The sequence below is a fragment of the Bufo bufo genome, chromosome 8 (assembly GCF_905171765.1).
Source record: "Bufo bufo chromosome 8, aBufBuf1.1, whole genome shotgun sequence".
Classification (NCBI taxonomy): Eukaryota; Metazoa; Chordata; class Amphibia; order Anura; family Bufonidae; genus Bufo; species Bufo bufo.
The window spans coordinates 199,900,924-199,923,670 of NC_053396.1; the positions used below are offsets into that span (position 1 = coordinate 199,900,924).

Sequence of the window (22,747 nt, forward strand, 5' to 3'; positions counted from 1 at the left end):
TATGTATTATGATGTTCTGCAGCAGCTGAGGTGTGTGTTAGCTGCTGCAGAACATCATGAGGTGTGTGTTGTGAGGTTCTGCAGCAGTTGAGGTGTGTGTTGTGAGGTTCTGCAGCAGCTGAGGTGTGTATTATGATGTTCTACAGCAGCTGAGGTGTGTTTTATGATGTTCTGCAGCAGCTGAGGTGTGTTGTGAGGTTCTGCAGCAGCAGAGGTTTGTATTATGAGGTTCTACAGCAGCTGAGGTGTGTTTTATGATGTTCTGCAGCAGCTGAGGTGTGTGTTGTGAGGTTCTGCAGCAGCTGAGGTGTGTATTATGAGGTTATTCAGCAGAACTGTATTATACATATTGCACTCTCTTTTTTAAGGTAACTGGGGCTACATGTCACTTAATCGGGGGTTGTTGGCACAAAAGAAAAAGCCTCTTGCAAAAGGGACCTGTGACAGACTGTGTCTGCAAAAACGGATAAGCAGCCGCCATGTGACACTGCTCATCCCTGTAGATTCACTGGAATGTGATACAAATATTATTATGCATGTCTAGTAATATACAGTATATTGTATAATGTACAATGGCATGTGAAGTGATTGGTAGTTAGGTAAGAGCCCAGCTCTAGTGCCCATGACATATGAGCTGTGCCACTGATTACCCTGCTCTGGTGCCCACGACATACAAGCTGTGCCTCTGATTGCTGCTCTGGTGACATATGAGCTGTGCCTCTGCTTTCACTAGTTTGGTGCCCACGACATATGAGCTGCGCCTCTGATTACCTTGCGCTGGTGCCCACGACATATGAGCAGCGCCTCTGATTACTCTGTTCTGGTGCCCACGACATACGAGCAGTGCCTCTGATTACCCTGCGCTGGTGCCTACCACATACAAGCTGTGCCTCTGATTACCCTGCGCTGGTGCCTACCACATACGAGCTGTGCCTCTGATTACCCTGCGCTGGTGCCCACCACATATGATCTGCGTGACTGATTACCCTGCGCTGGTGCCCACCACATACGTGCTGCGCCTCTGATTGCTGCTCTGGTTACATATGAGCCGTGCCTCTGCTATCACTAGTTTGGTGCCCACGACACACGAGCAGTGCCACTGATTACCCTGCACTGGTGCCCACCACATATGAGCTGTGCCTCTGATTACCCTGCACTGGTGCTCACCACATACGTGCTGCGCCTCTGATTACCCTGCGCTGGTGCCCACCACATACGAGCTGTGCCTCTGATTACCCTGCGCTGGTGCCCACCACATACGTGCTGCGCCTCTGATTACCCTGCCCTGGTGCCCACCACATACCTGCTGCGCCTCTGATTACCCTGCCCTGGTGCCCACCACATATGAGCTGTGCCTCTGATTACCCTGCGCTGGTGCCCACCACATACGTGCTGCGCCTCTGATTACCCTGCCCTGGTGCCCACGACATATGAGCTGTGCCTCTGATTACCCTGCGCTGGTGCCCACCACATACGAGCTGCGCCTCTCATTACCCTGCGCTGGTGCTCACAACATACGAGCTGCGCCTCTGATTACCCTGCGCTGGTGCCCACCACATACGTGCTGCGCCTCTGATTATCCTGCCCTGGTGCCCACCACATACATATTGGGCCTCTCATTACCCTGCGCTGGTGCTCACAACATACGAGCTGTGCCACTGATTACCCTGCTCTGGTGCCCACGACATACGAGCAGTGCCTCTGATTACCCTGCGCTGGTGCCTACCACATATGAGCTGTGCCTCTGATTACCCTGCGCTGGTGCCCACCACATATGATCTGCGTGACTGATTACCCTGCGCTGGTGCCCACCACATACGAGCTGTGCCACTGATTACCCTGCGCTGGTGCCCACCACATACGTGCTGTGCCTCTAATTACCCTGCGCTGGTGCCCACCACATACAAGCTGTGCCTCTGATTGCACTGAATCCAGGTTTTGGTTTTGTTTCTTTTATAGATTAACCTCTGTGACCTTTACTATTACTCTTTGCACAGTCAATTGGCCTCCGTTGTGTCAGTAATATTACCCCTGGTTGCCTTGAGGGGCTTTATCTCCGGTCACTTAGGCTACTTAGTATATGCGGTGTCCACTTTAAGTTGACCTTAAAACCTGGTGTATTTCGATACGTGTGAAGAACACGTACTTTTTCAGCACTGAGCTGCAATACAATGTGGAATATCATGAACCAGAAGACTGAGCAGAGAAATATTATCTAGATAAAAATAAGATGATGTGTATTAAGACTAAGATCTAATTTAAAGGGGTCGTCTCACTTCAGCAAATGGCATTTATCATATAGACAGATAATACAAGCCACTTACTAATGTATTGTGATTGTCCATATTGCCTCCTTTCTGGCTAATCTTTCCACCACATTATACACGGCTCGTTTCCATGGTTACGACCACCCTGCAGTCCAGCAGCAGTGGCCGTGCTTGCACACTATAGGAACAAGTGCTGAACTATGTGCACTCCCGCAGTCTCCCGCTACCAAACCGGCCGGCGCTTTTTCCTATATTGTGCACACACGACCACCGCTGCTGTATTGCAGAGTGGTCGTTACCATGGAAACGAGCAGTGTTATAATGTGATAGAAAAATTAATCTAGCCAGCAATGGAGGCAATATAGGGAATCGTAATACATTAGTTAAGTGCCTTGTATTAACTCTGTGTACAAGACAAATGCCAATTACTGAAGTGAGAGAGCCCCTTTAACCAATTACATCATTAATGGTTATATCTTGAAAAACAAAAACAAAAAACTAGGAAGAATATGCCTTAGGTGTGATCTGATAATAACTTATAAGTATACAAAGCAGTGGTGCACATAGTGGATGTGGTGCTCAAGCAAATATTAAAAATAAGGCCCCTTTTCAGCAGCTGTCTGACACCAGCACTCACCTAATCACCAGCAACAAGAGGTCCTGGTACACAAAATTTTGCAGAAGATCTGGAGATCACATCCCTGTGTAAGCTCTCACCACTCACAAGACTAACCAGGAATGGGCCCCTCTCTTCAGGGGCCCCATTAGAGCCTCTGATGTACATATGCACTTGGTACAAGGTCAATATACACTGTTCATTCCAAGAACTATGTAACCAACCAGGGAGCATTATTTAGGAGAGGCAGGTTCATCCCCAGTAGAAAGGAGGGAAGGAAGCTTCATCATCAATGCAGGAAAGGGTTCTTCACGCTAAGAGACCAACCAGCTGCCTTCGAGAACTGTATAAACTTGTCGGCCATGCGTTTTTTTTCCAGCTTTCGTAACTGTCACTTTTCCTTGCCACAGACTAGAAAGCAGCGATGGTGATGGCGCCTGGTGCCCATCTGGACCTGTCTTCCCTAATAATGAAGAATATCTTCAGGTGGACCTGAGGAAGCTGCATTTTCTGACCCTTGTTGGCACACAGGGTCGAGACAGTGGAGGACTGGGCAAAGAATTTGCCCGGTATTACCAGCTGCGCTACAGTAGAGATGGATACAAGTGGGCTCAGTGGAGGGACCGATGGGGAAATGAGGTGAGAGGTGGTGGAGGTGACACCATGAGAGCGGTCCTTCAGAAAGAGGCGGTTTAACTTTTGGTCTATTCTGTCTTGCACAGGTGATAGTTGGAAATGAGAATACACATGACCTCGTATTGAAGGACCTTGGACCCCCAATGATTGCCCGTTATGTCCGTTTCTACCCCATGGCTGACCGAGTCATGAGCGTGTGTTTAAGAGTGGAACTATACGGATGCGGATGGCAAGGTAAGTCGACCACCCACTCCCCATGCATTATAGTGTCACCCAGTACCATGTTATAGTGTCAAGTCAGAAGTTCTGACCCCATCCATCACTAAAAAGAAGGGGGCGAAAGCTCTGAGCTGAGCAATGTGCCCCTTTGTGTTCAGCTGTGCTTGGTTCTCCTTGGAGAGCGGTGTATGGTCTCACTGGAAGTGTAGAGGCCGCACATGCTTGTCTTGTATCGCCAAAGAGGGCTGAGCAGAGCTAAAGACAACGGATGGTCCTCAGCCAAACTCTTCTGCCTTTTAATTTCAGTGATTGGTGGGGGTCTCTAACACCCGGATGCCTACAGGCCAAAATGTGTCATTATGAAATGTCTAAAGTTTTCTGAAGACACTTCTGCCTGGACCATGTTCACCTTCCTAAATAACCCCGTGAGCTTGAGCATCTCTGTCCAGTGTCCATGGGTTTTATCTTCTTGACTTCTGTTTCTTTTCCCGCCACAGATGGACTCCGCTCTTACACCTCTCCACCTGGAGACATCATGAACCTCGGTTCTGGGATGGTTAATTTAAACGACTCTACATACGACGGATTTACCGTTGGAGGGTAATGATGTACACGTACATATAAACATCACACACACATGTATCTACCACGATCAGCTCCCACCATGCCCTTCTGTAGGATGATAGCTGTAAGCTGTCGGGGAATGATGGGAGTTGTAGTTTTGCAACAGCTGGAGGGCCGCAGGTTGAGCATGCCTGAGCTAAAGGAATACTCCAGCTGATGCACTGAGTCGGGCGGAGCATGACACAGAGACATAACTAACACCATAAACAGAATCCCTATGGTTGAGTATGGTGGGTTTCTTGACCTATACCAAAATATAGACCGAGAAGACAAGAGTAATGCATGGGGCTACCAGAATTAGAAAGACAGCACCACACCGGTCCACAGGTTATACTTGGTATTGCATCTCGGCTCCATCTACTTCAGTGGATCTGAGCTGCAATACCAGCCCGCCCATAGACGGGTGTAGCTGTATTTTTTTTTAGAAGAGAGCAGCCATGTTGTCTAATCCTGGCTAACGCCTGCAATGCCACTTTGTCTTCCCCTACAGGCTTCATTATGGAGGACTGGGCCAGCTGACCGATGGTGTCATTGGGGCTGATGATTTCCTCCAGCACAAGGAGCAGGGTGTGTGGCCCGGGTATGATTACGTTGGTTGGAATGAGGCAAGTTTCCCGTCTGGATACCTGGAAATGGAGTTTGAGTTTGATGCGCTGAGATCGTTCACCTATATGAGGGTGAGTACTGTATGTATAGTGCTGAGGGTTAGATTCTGCAGCCCCATCCCCCCTCCTCCCCTTCTTTAAAGTAAGGTTTATGTACATTGAAATAGACCCTGCAGGCAGGGAAAGGAGAAGTGAAGGCCGATGGAAGGTGAAGAAGATGCCGCTTTTCCCGCATGGGTTTTGTTTGTTTCTATACGCGTGAAGGATTTTAGATCTGTCCTCTGATCTCCGCCTGCCTGTATCACCTGCACATCTTCTCCAATCAGTTGGGCGTCCTTCAGGCGTATATCAGCAAACACACCTGTAGATTCCTCTCGGAGACGAGGAGTAGGTCTCACTCACACCATGTATTGAAGGAGACACGAGAGGACACAGTCTATCAGCAGTCTTGAGGGTCTCATCCTGCTCCGCTTTGCGTATGACCGCCTGATCTCTGTCTTCATATTGACCTTCAGGTACACGCCAATAACATGCACTCCAAAGGGGTCCAAGTGTTTCGCCGCGTGGAATGTTACTTTAAACGCGCCTTGCACACTCCGTGGGACCCTACCCCGGTCACGCTCTCCCTGGCGATGGATGTCCGCGACCCCAGCGCCCGGACCGTCACTATGTCCCTGTCTGGCAGGCCGGCGAGAATCCTGCGCTGTCATTATTACTTCTCCAGTCCGTGGCTGCTTTTCAGTGAAATCTCTTTCCTCTCTGGTCAGTACTGGCTTTATAGATTATTGATTATTAGCTTTTTCTTTTTTTTTCTGTCACCTGTGCCTGTTTGGGATAAAAAAAAAATGGACAAGGATGACAGCATGGACGGAAGGTAACAGACTCCACAAGGGGCAGGTGGAGGACTTTTTCATGACAATGGTGAAGATGAAGGCGCTCCTGTTCTTGGATACGTCTCCCTTTTCTGTCACCCTTGCCCTTTTTCCTTAACGAACAGGCAGAGGTGACAATGTTCTTTGGCTGATCGTATGTTTAAAGGGGCTGTCTATCATTAGAAGAAACGGTATTGCATTTAAAGGGGTTGTTCCATATGTGATAGGATATGCCATATATGTCCGAAAGGTGCTGTGAACGGAGAGCAAACTGCGCATGCGCAGCATCCTTTCCATTCTTAAATCCGGTACCATTGAGTGGAGAGCAAACTGCGCATGTACGGCCAACCCTCCATTTAAGACTCTGCTATTTTTCAAAGTCCCGTAGCAGTGAATGGAGGGTGGCCCCATTCTTCAGGGCCCCATTCTTGACATAGGAGCGGGTCCCAGAGGTGGATGCTATTGGTATGCCATAAATGGCCCAGATGGGATAACCCCTTTAATTGAATGGAGCTAAGCTGCAATACCAGACTTGGCCCACAGGCAAAAGTGGCGCAGTTTCTAAAATAAAATAAAAACAAAAATAACTCCCTGTATTAGCTATAATATAATGAATTGCTATGTGACAATCAATACCATAAAGTGACACAAGACAGCGGTGTATTCAGTGTTATGTGACTTGAATGTTTTTGTGACCCAAAGACGTTCAGGACTCATCAGAACCAGAGGAGCCGATGCCACTGCCCTTGCCCTTGCCCAAGGAAGCCACCCTGCAACCTCCTACTACGGAGTTACCACAGGGCACCAGCCAGAAAACAGCTTTCACCACCATAGACAGCTCCAGTGAAAGTGTTCACGGTGAGAACATTACAGCAGGATGATTGGTGACTTCACTACTCATCGGTCTGGCCATGGTCACTCTTTGCCGTTGACGGGGATGTAGAGATTCGAAAAATGGATCTGCTTTTTTTTTTTTTTTTTTATAGAAACAGCGCCACTCTTGTCCATAGGCTGTGCTTGGTATTGCAGCTCAGTCCCATTCACTTAAATGAGGCTGTGCTGCAATAGCAGAGATAGCCTATAAGCTGGAGTGGCGCTGTTTCTGGGGAATAAGGAAGCAGCAACCACTTTGATCTCTACCTGTCTTGCCCTCTTTTTTACATGACTTTTATATTATTACATTACGTTATTATTTATATTCTTTTATATTAATTTCTATCGCAGAGGCCTTCAGCGTTAACCGGATAAACCAGCCAATCGTCAAGGACGAGAGCAGCAATACCGCCATTCTGATTGGTTGCCTGGTGGTCATAATCCTGCTCCTGTTGGTTGTCATTATCCTTATCCTGTGGAGGCAGCGCTGGAAGAGACTCCTGGGAAAGGTAGGTAAAACAGCTGAGTGTCCGCTCGCAACGCTACACAAAAGCTGCAAGTGCCCCCCCCCCCTCCTATAGGAAATTGTAGAGATGCAGCAAACTGACTGTTTCCAGTTTATTTCCCGTATTTCGCAAGGTCATAAAGCGTACCTATAAAATAAAAACCCATTTACGGGCCAGTCCCGGATGCATCCTAAAAATGGTGCTCGTGGGGCTGTCATAACTGCATCTCGGCACCGGAAGGGGAACGCTATCTTTCCCTTAAAGGGATATTCCAGTTCCACAGGATAGGAGATGACTATTAGATTGAAGGGATCCCCATCGATCAGAAGTATGAGAGTCCTGTACCCCGCTGGGACTGAAATGAATAGAGCGGTTGGTCGAGCATGGGCTGCGGCACACCAGAAGACACAGGAGGTATCTGCATATACCTGACCAAAAAACTCAGACAATAGGGAGGGCCGCTCTGAAGCACAGACTGGTGCTCCAATAGATAAATGAATAGGTCATGTTACCTAATTTAACTCCCTATTATTTGCCCCGTTTCTCCAGGCTCAGCACCGCCCGTCAGACAGCGACCTCACCGCCCGCCTGTCCCTCCCGTCTGACACCGTGGTCATCAACAACACTCAGAACCTCTCACTGGCATCTAGACATGGCAGCCGCTATGAGCGCATCATAACATCAGAGGGGGAGTATCAAGAGCCAAACCACAACCCCCTGGCCAAGATGGCCACCTTACGCCCAAGCTCTGATGCAGGTGAGTGTGCGCATGAAGCGACGGTACATCACATGTGGGGCGTCTAGAGAGGTCATATCCTATGCATATAATATGTGCATGTGTGTGGCGGTATTACACTAAGTGCATGTCAGTGTATATACAGTATGTACATGTTAAGGTGAGGGAATGTAATCATTAATATTGTCTTAATTATGAGGAGGTGTGGTTGGAGGATGGGGCGGGGCTTAGAGATGCAAAATACTGGAAGGGCGGGGCTTCGGCTATTCTGGTCATGTGATGGACACACAGGTGCACCGCTTGGTACAGTACAGTTAGTCGCGCATCTGTGTCATCATTACATGACCAGGAGGTCAACCATGATGGGCAAACTTGTCTACGGGAAGTGCTTCCAATGCAATTTCTGGATTATCAGGTGCTGGACAATTGGCATTTTATTGCCGGGGGTATTTCTAGTTAACTCTTTATGTGTATTAACAGAAGTGTTGCGGGTGGGATAACTGTGTGCATGTTGTGTTTATCTAATTCCGTGTACACGGTGTCTGCATGATGATGGCGGTGTACACTATATACTCTGCATGTGTCTCTCCAGCTCTGCTGTTAAACAACCCAGCCTATGAGCTCCTGCTATCCACCTACAGCCGGCCAATCACAGAGCCTGCTGGCGCGCAGGCTAAGCCAATCAACAGCCAGGGTAAGGGGCTGTCGCGTCGGAGCGGAACGCAGTCCGGTCAGCTCCCTTCTGTATATGATCTCCATTTCACTGTCTCTCTCTGTCTCTGGCATCTCGAGGACTGGAGAGTCCATATTAAAGGGGTTGTCCCATGATTAATGTAAGATCTGACATCATGTAGTACATGACAACCAGCCCTGTACCTCACATGGATCCAGAGATCTGCCCATTCATTTCTCCAATTGTTCTGCTAGATTTATTTCCAGCTGGCAGCTCAGGAGGCGTGTCCTTTCTCAGAGAGGGTGTGCCTTTTCTGCTGCAGCTGGTGGCAGTTGAAGGATGCAACTGAGCATGTGCGTCCACCAGATACATTTCATTGAATAACTCAGTAGCTATAATAAAATTTTAATTACATGCAATTACAAAAGTATTCAGATCCAGGTGCTGGTTTGGAAAATGTAGAATATTATTTGTGGGACAACCCCTTTAAGCTATGCGTCTCATACTATCATCACTATACATACAGGGACCAATGGTCTTACATGCTGGGACAATTTGTGACAGTCGGAGTTGTCATAGGGAACTCCTCAGTATAGATATTACTTACAGGACTTACACCGTCTGAAAAACTCTTATGGCATATCTTCTGTTGTGCTGTACAGAAGAGAAGGGCCCGATAACATCTAAAGGGCTCCATATACTGACGCCAGGTTTTGTCACCCAGGTTAGAAGCACGTTGTGTTTGTTGCCCCCTTTCCATAGCCCCGTGGATCAGTTCCTTTCCCCCCTTACTTGCTAGCAATGCAGTTCCACTAAAGAGGTTCTTAGCACCCAAAGGGAATGGAACCAACCAGCTCCTTTTTCTGACGGACCCATGTATTAAAAGATGAGACTGATGGAGGTTCATGAACTTGGACTGCCACCTATTTCTAAAATGACTTGAAAAATAGAGCTCCATTGAAGTAAATGGTTCTGGATTTACCATGTTGTAACAGGAATTTGTGGCGGAAGTTGGAGATGGTCCGGTAACCTGTCTTTATGACATGTCTGAAGACTTTTTTTCTTTACTGAAATTGGACCTAGATAATTAGTTCCCACCAACATTAAATTCCCAGCTAGCACAACCCGAGGAAACAAAGGATTGGTAAATCCAATATGTCCAGTTCCTGTGTCCCCAAACATGAGATGCTGAGGGACAGTCAAGTTGTTCCCATGGACTTGCATTGATGTTGAAAGGATCCTGTAACAAAACTGTCACTTCTACGTCCATCTGTATTCTTCATTGGAGGGTTGGACATTGATCCTGAAGTGGTCCCATTGGGATCCCAACCCTATATACCTATATTGTCCATTTTCCCCATAAAGGGCACTTGCTGGTCATGCAGCTGGCGCCATTTCCCGATAATCGTCCCTATTCTTGTAAGACCACATTATAAGGCGACGTTCTTCTTTTCTCTTGCTTATCACTCTGCCTTCACCGTCTCATAGATCCCTCTGTCTCTTTATTTTCATCTCCATTCATACCCCTCGTTATAACCACCTTCTTTCTCTCTCTCCAGAGGGTGGCTACCGAGAACTTGAGTCACCTAAACTGCCGATGGTGTGCCCTTCAAGTGTCCCTCACTATGCCGAAGCCGATATTGTTACCCTGCAGGGGGTGACAGGGGGTAATACCTATGCTGTGCCTGCCCTGACCGCTGACACTCTCACCTCCAAGGAGCTACCCCTCAGCAAATTCCCCCGTGGGCATCTTCTGTTCCGGGAGAAGCTGGGGGAAGGGCAGTTTGGGGAGGTAAGTGGTCATATATGAATGTAGCCTGTCTGTTCTCCATTCATGTTCTTTTACCCCCTTTGCCTACTTGTAGTCCCCTCTTGTTTCTTTATTACTTTTGTAACATCAGCCATTTTGTCTTTTGTTCTTTATTTATTGCTTTTTGACACCAAATTGTGACTTGCTGACAAGTCCTTGTTGTCTGCTCTGATCTGCCTTCCTGTTGGGCTTCTTTTATGGACCTTCTTGTCAGCCATTTTGTCATTACAGGCCCATTATTTCTTATTGGTCATTTAGGGCCTTCCACTCTTTTCCTCACCTAAATTTATTTTTGAAAGAAATCTGATTATTAACGCAGACTGAGATAAGGAATAGCAGGACAAGATGGCTGCCCTCCTCCAGCATTCTGGGGTTGCCAGGCAGCCTGTCCCTAGCAACCAGTCTAATCTTCAGCTGAAGGCCAAATTGTTACTGAGAAGCTTGGCAGTAGAAGAAGAAAAGAAGAAGAAAATCCCTTTATTGTCCCTCAGTGGGGACATTTGGCATAACAGCAGCAATCCCATTCACAACAGGAGCAAAAATAAGAGTAATTAGAGATTAAAGAGTAAAATACAAGAAAAAGAAAAAAGTCACACCATAATATTCTCCTACTGCCATAATAATCAGATTTTTGTAAAAACAAAAGTGGAGAATTCATTTAAAGGGGTACCCCCATCTCAACATCCATGGCATTGTGCTAGGATATGTTACAGATAGGTGATGGTCCAACCCACTCCTATCTCCAGAATTGGACCCCCAAAGCGAACTAGTGCACACCACCCATGCGAGGCCGCCTCTCCATTCACTGCTATGGGACTGCTGGAAATAGCTAGCCAGCACTACTTCACGGGGCTGGTCATGGAGATATGAGCAGGTCCCAGAGGTGACACCGGCACCTATCTGACATCTGTAGCATATCCTAACGACAATGGGAGAACCCCAGAGCTATCCTTTAACTGATACTTCCCGGTATATAATATTTATATGTAGTGTGACTTATAATATCCATTTCCAGGTTCACCTGTGTGAGGTCGTGAATCCTCACGAGCTGCCAGTTCTTCAGTTTCCATTTAATATGCGCAAAGGGCGAAGTCTCCTTGTGGCGGTCAAATTGCTACGGGCTGATGCAAATAAAAATGCCAGGTAAATGAATTGGTTTTCTTACATATTAAGTTGCATCCATTATGGAACTCTATGCACCCTTTAACTGGACCTGGTACCTTTCTATGGCACCGTCCATAGTGTAGCACGATAGTTATCTCTAGCCTACATCCTAATAATGTGCCAACCAATAATCATTGATGTGATTGACTACATTTGTCTTGCCCATCAGTTTTCTTGATCTGTTGTATCTAATTTCTGTTGGCAATCAGGAACGATTTCTTGAAGGAACTAAAGATCTTGTCCCGTCTGAGCGACTCTCACATCATCCGCTTGTTGGGAGCCTGTCTGGATGAGGATCCCCTGTGTATGATCACTGAGTATATGGAGAATGGAGACCTCAACCAGTTTCTAAGTTCCCATGAGTTGGCCGAGGAGGACGAGCGCATGGAGGACGGACACAACCCTCCCTGTATCAGGTGAGCAAACCTCTCGTTCTACATTAAAGACCCGAAGGTAAACCATATACTATGTAAAATCCATAGACGTGAGGTATTTGTTGGCAGCTCCTTGCAATTTTGATTGGATGTCCATTGGATCTAATGTCTATAGCCTACCACAGGCAATAGTTCCCACCACAATTGGTACAGACATCCTACATGTCAGATACAGATTGCCATGAAGGAGCTTATGATGCTCCCTGAACAGTGCCATTCTCAGTGTCCCCATACCAATGGCTGGTAGTATTCCAGATAGTAAAACGAGCATACTGCCTGCCCAGGCTGGTTCTTCAAATCACGATCAAGGAGATCAGGAGAACCACTTGTCCATTGGAAGCAATGGAGGCTTTATATTGCTAGGTAACTCTAGTTTGAGGCCTGCCAGGCATCGACTAGACACCTCTGGAACCCCACCGAATAAAAAAAAATGGGGGTCCTCAAGCAGTTTGGAGGTCCTGTCAACCCAAGAAGAATGGTGAGGTGACCAAGCATGTGTAGGTCTCAACTGTCTCCGAAACTCTCATAGACTTCAATGGAGAGGGTCACACATGCCTCTTGGCCCCAGAAGTGGGATAGAGGTCCATGCCAATTTTTTGATCGAACTTTGGTCGGGCACTGGACACTACACCCATAATAATGCCAGTCACATCGCCCTCATCTCAATGCTACTCAAAGAAGATTTATTCATCCATAAAGTTAAGGTTTATTGCCTTCATGAGTGTGAGGGGAACGGTGAACATGCTGGCAGTTGTAGTTTTTCAAAACAGCTACAGGCTGGGCAGCACAGATCTGGTTGACAAGGGACTCATTCATAGAACATGGTAGTAGCGAATTGTGCGCCTCCACGTTCTTACCATCATGTCTTCATCTTCTCCTCAGTTATCCCAGCCTCCTCCATGTGGCCTTGCAGATTTGCTCCGGCATGAAATATCTCTCATCCCTTAACTTTGTGCATCGGGACCTCGCTTCTCGAAACTGCCTGGTGGGCGAAAACCTCACCATTAAGATAGCCGACTTTGGGATGAGCCGCAACTTGTACTCCGGAGATTACTACCGCATACAGGGCCGGGCAGTACTGCCGATCCGGTGGATGGCCTGGGAGTGTATACTCATGGTGAGTCACGCCTTGCATCACGTGTCAGACACTTTTAATTGCTCCCTTGAAAAGGGGGTGTGACTTAGCTGGAAAGGGGCGCTGTTTTCTTGTAAGGGGCGAAGCTTGAGATGTAACAGTGTGCTCCAAAACTGCACCAAAATACTGGAGCAAAATAAGCCAACTAATAGGTGGTTGAAACTTAGAACAGACTGTCTAAAGGTCCGCCAGCATCGGCCATGGTGTTAAATCTGGAGCATTTTTTGCATTGTGCCAAGTGCATGGTCTAAGGGGAGGAGCATGACACAAGGATATTGTGTTTGACATTTGTCATGCTCCGCCCCTCACACTTGCACTAGGCATAACAGTGGATCTTTGTTACCTGGATCACATGGAGATTTTTGGAGAAGGTTTTCCAGCCAAAGCCAGAAGTGGATGCAGAAAGAATCGGAGAGATAAAGGAAGGACTTACACTTGTCCTTCCTACTCCAAAAAGCTTAGTGTGAACCTACCCTTAAAGCGAATCCCCACAAAAACAAACAAAAAAAAAAAAAAAAAAAACTCTTTTATGTGAAATCAATATGGCTGCCACCATAGCACTGACACGGGTTGTCGCCCATCCAGCTTTCCTAGAATTTTTCCTAGTTTTGCAGCAATATGAGAGTTCGGGATGAATCTCTGAGCAACGAGCCAGATTAGTCATTCAGGAGTGTGGTAAAACAAGGTGATGACCTCTATGAAGGCTGTAATGGCAGCCATATTGGTTGCCCCCCACATTTCTTACTATAACATGTATTGAAATAGCACCAGGGTGGGCTGTAAAATGAAATCCTGACTGTACAGAAGAGCTGACTCTTCCCTCTCTGCTGTCCCCATCTCCAGGGTAAATTCACCACCGCCAGTGACGTCTGGGCCTTTGGAGTGACATTATGGGAGATTTTTATGTTGTGCAAGGAGCAGCCGTACGGCGAACTGAATGATGAAGATGTGATTGAGAACACTGGAGAGGTTTTCAGGGACAGTAAGAAACAGGTGAGTGTGGGGGCGGCTAATGGAGATTTCCTACAGGAGGCCATAGATATGACTTAGGGTAGGTTCACACTTGCGTTAGGGTGTTCCGTTTATAACGGAATTCCCGGACAGAATGCAAAACTCAAGCCTTTAGGAGGCATTCCGTTTTAAGCAGTCATAATAGAAGTCTATGGGCAATCATAACGGATCCGTCTGGTTCCCGTTATGCTGGACGGATCCGTTATGCTGCCCATAAACTTCTATTATGACGGCTCAAAACGGAATGCCTCTAAAGGTTTCCGTTTTGCATTTCGTCCGGGAATTCCATTATATCCCGTTATAAACGGAACCTATAATGGAATGCCATATCACAGGTGCGAGCCCACCCTTACTGGTAGATGTAGCCAACTACTTATCTTGTATGGACAGCCTGTATTCTACTTCAGAGCGGGAATCATAATTCTGCTGGTTGTGAATGAAAACAGTCAACACACACACCCCTAACAGCAGAAGGAGTCACAGTAATGTATGGATTTAGGGGGAGCACCTACTTAAGGGGCTGTCCATACCAGAAAAGAAGGGTCAGTTAATTTTACAGAAACAGCACCACCCTTGTTCACAGGCTATGCCTAGTGTTGCAGCTTAGCCCCTTTCAAGTGAATAGGCTAAGATGCAACAACCAATACAGTCAGTGGACAAGAAGGGTGTAGTCGGGGCATGCTGGGAGTTGTAGTTTGCAGCAGCTGGTAAGTTACAGGTTAGAAAACAATTGCCTGACAGTATGTTCAGAAAGAGTGGTGGTAAGTGGGCTTTAAAGGGGTTGTTGCAAAAAAACACTCATCCTCTATCTAGTATATTGGGCAGACTAGATGGGCCAAATGGTTCTTATCTGCCGACACATTCTATGTTTCTATCTGACCACAGGGGCCACCGCTAATTATGAGAACGGCCCTGTATTCTTCCGCTTGAATGGTGCTCCGTTCTACTTTATGGGACTGCGCTTGTACTTGGCTATCTCCGACAGTCCCATAGAGCTACAGCCCCATGTGGGACCAACGCTTCTTTCAAACGGTGGAACAGAGGGCTTCCATTTTTGTGATCAGCTGGGGGCCCCAGAGGTCGGACCCCCACCAGACACATCTTCAATTCTGTAGACAGGGGATAAATGGCGCACAGTTGCCAACATCCCCTAATTTTCAGATACAATCCCAGCAAATTCACGCTGGGTTCACACCTGAGCGTTTTACAGCGTGTTCCTACGCGCTGTAAAACGCTCAACAGGCAAGAACCAATGATTCCCTATGGGCATGGTTCTCACCTGAGCGTTTTACAGCGCGTACGAACGCGCTGCAAAACGCCCTACGCCCCAAGAAGTACAGGAGCTTCTTTGGGGCGTATGGTCGCGCGTTCCCGTACATAGACTTCCGGGAACGTGCGACTATGGGCGTTGCTTGTTGCCGGAGCCGCGTCTGTAAACGTGCAATACAATCGTGCATACAGAGCGCTCCTTCGGTACGCTCAAGTGTGAACCCAGCGTCAGGCTGTCCCGAGCTGTGAATGAGCGTATTTTTGTAAGCCATGCCAATAATTGGGTGTTCCCGAGTGGGTTTGGGGGATTCTTGGAGAGGAAGATCTTAAATGACCTGAATATACCAACTACAATGTTGGCAAGTATCAATGGGACACCTCTTTAAAGGGGTATTCCGGTTGGTTAAAGTTATCCACTATCCACAGGATAGGGCAGGGGTAGGCAACCACCGGCACTCCAGCTGTTGTGATACTACAACTCCCAGCATGCATACTTGTTCTTCTCTGAACTCTCATAGAAATGAATGGAGCATGCTGGGATTTGTAGTTTCACAACAGCTGGCATGCCGAAGGTTGCTGAGAGGGGTAACTGTCAGATCAGTGGGGGTCCTACCACTTACCTATCTCCAGAACTCCCATAGAAATGAATGATTCAGCCGCTCACATGTGCGACCCCCCCCCCCCATGTCATTTAAGGGGAGCTAAAGGGGGTATGGGGTCCCTGTTCTTGTGATCGTGGGGGTCCCAGTGGTAGGACCACCACTGATCTGATAGTTATCCCCCATCCACAGGATAGGGGATAACTTGAACCAACCAGAATACCACTGTAAGGGAAGTAAAGTGGATAACAGGTGGTGGCTGTTTGGGACTACAACTCCCACCATGCACCCAAATTTTCCTATGGCTCAGTACAGGCCAGTTACAAATAAGACATATATTTGCATGTAGTAATCCTTCCAGAGGCAGGGCAGGGAGATGGCATCATATATCACTGTATATATGTATACTGATATTAGACATATTAGAGTGCAAGCTCTCCTGTACATCATCATTATTTGCCTTTATCTACGACCATTATTATATTTACTATGCATATAATTTTTTTCTATGTGATTCTGTTTCCTTGTGCCTGTACAGATCTACCTCTCCCGGCCACCGCCCTGTCCTCAGTCCCTCTACGAGTTAATGCTGCAGTGCTGGGCCAGAGACTGCAGGGAGCGGCCATCGTTCCAGGATATCCACGCTTTGCTCACCTCTCACGCCCTCTGCTGTCCTAGTGTGGAAGTGAAGGAGTAACCTGAGCACTATTCAGAACACTTTATATACCACCTGCATCATCATTTTAACCCCATAGCGTCATCTCTGTGCTCCTTCAGCCGGCAATCTTAATGGCCTAATAAGATGTTGGAGACGTCTTGTGTTCATCCTCACCATCAAGCCTTCATCTCATATTTGTCTCTCCCAGTCATACACTGGACGCCCCCGTCATAGGTTAGACATGACATCTACTTGTGCACACAATGTGAAATGCCTGATTGTAATCCGAACACTCAGTAACACTGGATTTATCACGACGATCACCATGATACGATATGGTGGCCATCTAAATATTTTATCTTAATACCCCCTGTCCATTTTACAGGAGTTCTAATAGGACATATGGAGGGGGGCCTCCAACTTGATACCCCCTTTCCTTAGAGTTGACTTGGAAAGGGCTTCATCATCAACGGGGCTATCTAACAGAAGGAAGTTGTCCATAGCAGACTCATATTTTGGGATGATCATCTTACAGGCAACTCTGTGGAGTTGAATGGGAAATTTCAGATTCTTCTGCCATCATCAGGCTCTGGGTTGTGTTTTGATATGCCCATGAGATATTAGTTTAGTTGATCCTAGTCAACTATGAAGGACCTGCCAACGTGTTTCATGCGTGATCTTCAACCCCCATCTACATTATTAACATCATGACATTCCACATGAAAAAATCGAGTTATAAATCAGCACCATGGCAAACATACAAGAGTAGAAATGCTCCGTCGGTCCCGGCCACCTGTTCTTCCAGCATTGACTTGCAGAGGAGATCCTTCCCAGAACCTGGGGACATGGTATTATTATTTCACTAATCTCTGAAAACCCTGTTTTTATTAGGTCACTGTATAAAAAAAAAATTCAAGTGTGAGGATTAAGTGGGCACTTGACCTTCCAGAAAAGCGCTCACGTAATCCTTGCTCGTTTTCGAGACTCCTTACACCTCCATATAACACAAGTCTTACCGCTCCTTGTTTTGCCAGTTTTCCGACTGGTGTAAAATTTTTTGGTTCTTAAACGTTGGACAGGATCCATGAAAGGAAGTTGAGATTTCAGGAATGTAAAAAATGAGCGGCATCTATCGCGAGTGCCTCGCTGGCCTTCCCCTCCGTCATCCCACGCTCTGGAATCCTTATACCACAGTGATGCCAATAGGGAGCTGCCCTCTCACATATCACTCGACATTCTACACCGACACACATCTGCTGCTCAGAGAGGGCACTTTTCAGAGACAACACTCCTTAAATTTCGAAATTGCGAAACGTTCTGCTTATCACACTCCGTAGTAGCATCAAATATTCCAGACTGCATCGTGTGGTCACCACCTCCTTCGAGGACTTCTCAATACGGTGACATTTCTAACCCCCCATACCACACCCGCCTCTGTCTCTTTTGCATCTGTTTTATCTGGATGACTTGGACTTCGGACAATTTTTCTTTATTTCAACGAGTGGAAGAATTCCAGCTTCTCGGTTGTTATGCAGTATAATGGATACATTGTGTGGGATCTTAGGATGAAGATCTCAAGGACGTTCGAAAGACAAAAACCAAATGATCTGAAATACTTGCTGACAAATCTGATGATAGAACGTGGGCTGGAGTAACGAACCCTCAAAACGCACCTTGAGGGTTCAGATGCTTGATTTGCACGAAACGCAGGAGTCTTACGGAAACGTAAGACTTACAGGAACTTCCGCTGAGGCGACAAATACTCTTTTGCGAGTCTTGCAAATGACTGCGTGCTCTCTATCAGGCAGCCCGATGGACGGTTGGGCTCCTCAAGATGTCTTGAAAGAAGCGTTCACATGGATGTTGCTCGTATCTTCTTCGTCTTGGACGGTCGGAGCTGAGCTCAGTTGTGAGGAGGCTCGGACACTGTAACGCTCCGGCCTGATGTGTATATATAGTTCTGCTAATTTAAAGCTTTACACGAGATTGTATTACTTTTTTATATGATGTTAATATATAGAGATTGGCTGAATATTACTAATTTGCAGAAATAAAGATTGACCCCTTTTTTTTCTAGATTCTTTTAGAAATCTTGGTCTCTGTGGTTTTTCCTTTTCTTGTATTAGGTCTTATTGTCCTCATGGTAAAGTGATGGTTTATGGCTAGGCTAATCGATGGGGGGGGGGGGGGGGGGGGGGTCTGTCCTCTGGGACTGCCCTACCGCTCCTGAGAATAAAGGGGCCCCTATATGGGTATAGCACTACAACGCCTTCAATACAGCGGCGCTCCCTGGATATGATTGGAGGTGTGCTGCAGTTCCCCGGTGGCAGGGGGCGCTGCTGTACAGCCAGAGAATATGAAGGGGCTGCATTAGAGCAGTGGCCCCCTTTAGTCTTTGGACCAGTGGAGGTCCCAGAAGGCAAACCCTAACCCACCATATAAAGACGGCTAACCTAGCTATAGGCCATCACTTTAGAGAAGTGGGTAAGGGGTACTCCCATCTCATAATGGAGACGACGTGGCGATCGGTGATTACTGCTGGTCCGGCTACTGTGGGGAACATTTAGCATTTATTGCCGGCCATTCAAACAAATAGCAAATCATATAACAGACAGGCGAGGTCAGCCGGGGCGAGGGCTGCTCTAGGTTAGAGCCTCTGGGTCTCGACTGGGGACCACCTGCTATGGTGTCCATATGGGCTTACAGAGATCATGGAAAGGGGTTGGCATCTTCCGACAACCCTTTCATGGCCCATGCACGCGACCGTAGGTATTTTACTGTCATTTTTTTACGGATCCATTGACTTCAACGGGTCCGTGGTCCACATTTTCAGGCCAAGTAGAGGACTATATTTTAGGATGCGGAAAGCACACGGATCATCTGTGTGTTTTCCGCATTCGTATTTCCTTTCAACAAAAAGATAGAATATATCTGCGAAATGTAGACAACCGACCCATTGAAGTCAATGGGTTCACAAAAAATGGGGATGAGTCACAGACGGTATCTGTATTTTGCGGACCCGTGGTTTATATGAGGACTTACTAACAGTATACAGAAACATCCTGCAACTTTCAAATATATTTTTAAGTTACACTTCCAAAATATTGCTTGCTGTCAGTGAATGAGAACTTTGCTTAAAAAAAAACAAAAAAGAGGGCTGAAAACCTGTAAGGACCTAAAAGTTTTCTACAGGTTGGATCCAGTCACTCTTCTAAAGAGTCTGGACTCCGCTGCACTGACACACTGTAGCAAACTCTGGACAAGAGAGAGATTTGTGCTGCTTCATTAAAATGCTGGGCATCCAATGAGGGTTGTCCTTCAGTCCGAGACAAAAGCCGTTGTGAATAGCGGACGCTTCTTAGCAACAGTTGGACTCGAGAGGACAAAATACAATAGGTGTTTCCTCGGCTACGAAGGTTCCTATGGAATGTCAGCTATTCGCTGGACATTTGCTGGAGAGGCCGAGCGGCCATGACTGAGCCGCCCCAGCTGCTGGGGGTCTCATGATGGATAATGGGAGTTACAGTAGGAGCGCAGTCCAATATTAGTCATGAAACTAGTCCTACTCTGCGCTGTGTCCCGATTTTTACACTGGACATACGCGGTGCAGAGACCAATCAGGACACAGCGCTCCACACGCGGCTGCACCGCCCACAAAGGGGTGCACAGGAAATCACCCCTATTACCAGCCCAGCAGCAGCACCACCCTGGCACCCAGGCACCACCCTCTGAGATTTGATAGACAGCTGACGCAGCCAATTACCGCCTTCATAGAGACCAGACGCTGCCTCAAACACCTATAGAGGCGTGGCTACGGGGTTTCAATGACATAGACCTGGACCAATCGCTTGAGAGGTGTGTAGGGAGTGCCAATGAGCCAATCAGAGGCGGGATGATGTCATCCCGAGTGTGGTGAGGTTGCTTAAAGGGAAGGTGTATCAGTGGGTGGGTGGGTGACGCCGGGCAGACAGGGGGATTATTCAGAGAAAAATGAACGATATCCTATTTTCATGTCATCTTAGCCTCCATTGATAACGCTCTAGACACAGACATCAATGAAACAGCTCCCTCTGGAGGCCAAGATGACATGAAAATGGGATATCGTTCATTGTTCTCTGAATATATGATCTTGACCATGTTCCATTTCATCTTAGAGGAAAGGATGGCTGAGACCTCGCCGTGTGATGATTGGTCAGCACGCTGGTGTGGGCGGGGTGTGGAGTGCCATGTGCTGATTGGTCGGCGCGCATGCGCCGTTTAGTTATCGGCACACGGACACGGAGCACGCACACACGGCTTTTATTATTATAGATTATGTTTGAGGGAATCAATGGTACAAGCTATCTCTTATAATAAAAGCCCTGTGTGCGTGCTCAGGGCTGCGTGTCTGTGCCGACCAGCCATCACACGGCGCTCCACACACCGCCCAATCAACGGCACCGCTTGCAGGTTATGGTGTGTTCTCCACGTCGGAGCGCCGCCATTACTGTCCGTGCATCACAGAGCCGCACAGTCCCAGCACTCTCAGCCACAGACAGCAGTCTCAGCCATCAGTCCGTGCCACCGGCCACACTGCCAGCAGTCTCAGCCACCAGTCAGAGCCAGTCGTCTCAACCATCAGTCAGTGCCACAGCCAGCAGTCACAGCGCCAGCAGTCTCAGCACCACCAGTCACAGCGCCAGCAGTCTCAGCACCACCAGTCAGTGCCAACAGTCTCAGCACCACCAGTCACAGCGCCAGCCATCCCCTTGCCATTCAATATAGACTGTTCCTACTAATGTTTATGCACTACTGTTCTAGCGCCTGTTATTGAAATGGGCTTAATGTCAAATTTTTCTATAAATTAAATCACCTTAGGGATCGGTAAATAGAATCGTATTTATTCGTATACAGCAAAATAGAGATCTGAAGCCATGAAAACTACGAGAAACTGAGTAAATATGCCTTGGAAGCTTAGGCCGAGAGGGGGCATAGAACATGAGGTAGGGGCGTCATTGAGTTACAAATCAGCCACGTTGCAGGGATCGCTGCTAGTAACCTCACTGCTCCGTCGTGAAAAATGTGATGTCACAGCCTCTTTCTACTTAAAGGGCAGGTCCATTAAGGTCCTTTTTTTATGGTTCCAATGTATCCACAGATCCCCCAAAAAGAAGGGGCAAAGGGAATTAAAACTTAACTTTTACTCATGCTACAATAAAAAAATCATGCTACACCAAATAGACATACAAATCACAGTTATGTAAATAATCCCCTAAACTGTAACAGATTATAGCACACGACACAGTATTTACTCTGTGATTTGTACGTCTATTTGGTGTAGCATGATTTTTTTATTGTAGCATGAGTAAAAGTTAAAGGGTTTCTGTCACCCCACAAAACTCATTTATTTTTTTTTGGATAGTTATATTCTCCTATATCGCCCTATAAGGAATATAATAGTCTTACTTACTTTCATGCGGCCGATTCTTTATAAAACGAAGTTTTATAATATGTAAATGAGGGCTCTACCAGCAAGTAGGGCGTCTACTTGCTGGTAGCTGCTGCAGAAATCCGCCCCCTCGCCGTGTTGATTGACAGGGCCAGCCGTGATCTCCTCCTCCGGCCGGCCCTGTCAGTAATTCAAAAATCGCGCGCCTCTGGTCATTCGGCGCAGGCGCTCTGAGATGAGGAGGCTCGTCTCCTCAGTGCGCCTGCGCCGATGACGTCTTCTCTTTCGGTGATGTCATCGGCGCAGGCGCACTGAGGAGACGAGCCTCCTCATCTCAGAGCGCCTGCGCCGAATGACCAGAGGCGCGCGATTTTTGAATTACTGACAGGGCCGGCCGAAGGAGGAGATCACGGCTGGCCCTGTCAATCAACACGGCGAGGGGGCGGTTTTCTGCTGCGGCTACCAGCAAGTAGACGCCCTACTTGCTGGTAGAGCCCTCATTTACATATTATAAAACTTCGTTTTCTAAAGAATCGGCCGCATGAAAGTAAGTAAGACTATTATATTCTCCTATATCGCCCTATAAGGAATCTAACTATCCAAAAAAAAATA

General features: G+C 47.3%; 1 protein-coding gene across 3 annotated transcripts in view; it reads left to right on the plus strand.

The window, feature by feature from the left end:
• Window positions 1–17,662, plus strand: part of DDR1 (discoidin domain receptor tyrosine kinase 1) — a 56,628-nt gene extending 38,966 nt beyond the window's left edge. The window contains exons 4-18 of one of the 3 annotated variants that reach the window (XM_040442165.1): window positions 3,294–3,522; window positions 3,606–3,753; window positions 4,236–4,338; window positions 4,853–5,039; window positions 5,483–5,729; window positions 6,542–6,697; window positions 7,064–7,221; window positions 7,768–7,975; window positions 8,547–8,648; window positions 10,187–10,419; window positions 11,453–11,580; window positions 11,811–12,017; window positions 12,918–13,152; window positions 14,014–14,163; window positions 16,588–16,746. In XM_040442165.1, the coding sequence (XP_040298099.1) occupies window positions 3,294–3,522; window positions 3,606–3,753; window positions 4,236–4,338; window positions 4,853–5,039; window positions 5,483–5,729; window positions 6,542–6,697; window positions 7,064–7,221; window positions 7,768–7,975; window positions 8,547–8,648; window positions 10,187–10,419; window positions 11,453–11,580; window positions 11,811–12,017; window positions 12,918–13,152; window positions 14,014–14,163; window positions 16,588–16,746 (2,650 nt within the window). Of the gene's footprint in view, window positions 1–3,293; window positions 3,523–3,605; window positions 3,754–4,235; window positions 4,339–4,852; window positions 5,040–5,482; window positions 5,730–6,541; window positions 6,698–7,063; window positions 7,222–7,767; window positions 7,976–8,546; window positions 8,649–10,186; window positions 10,420–11,452; window positions 11,581–11,810; window positions 12,018–12,917; window positions 13,153–14,013; window positions 14,164–16,587 lie in introns of all 3 variants that reach the window. The other 2 variants (XM_040442166.1, XM_040442167.1) reach the window with 2 other exon arrangements.
• The last annotated feature ends 5,085 nt before the right edge of the window (window positions 17,663–22,747 follow it).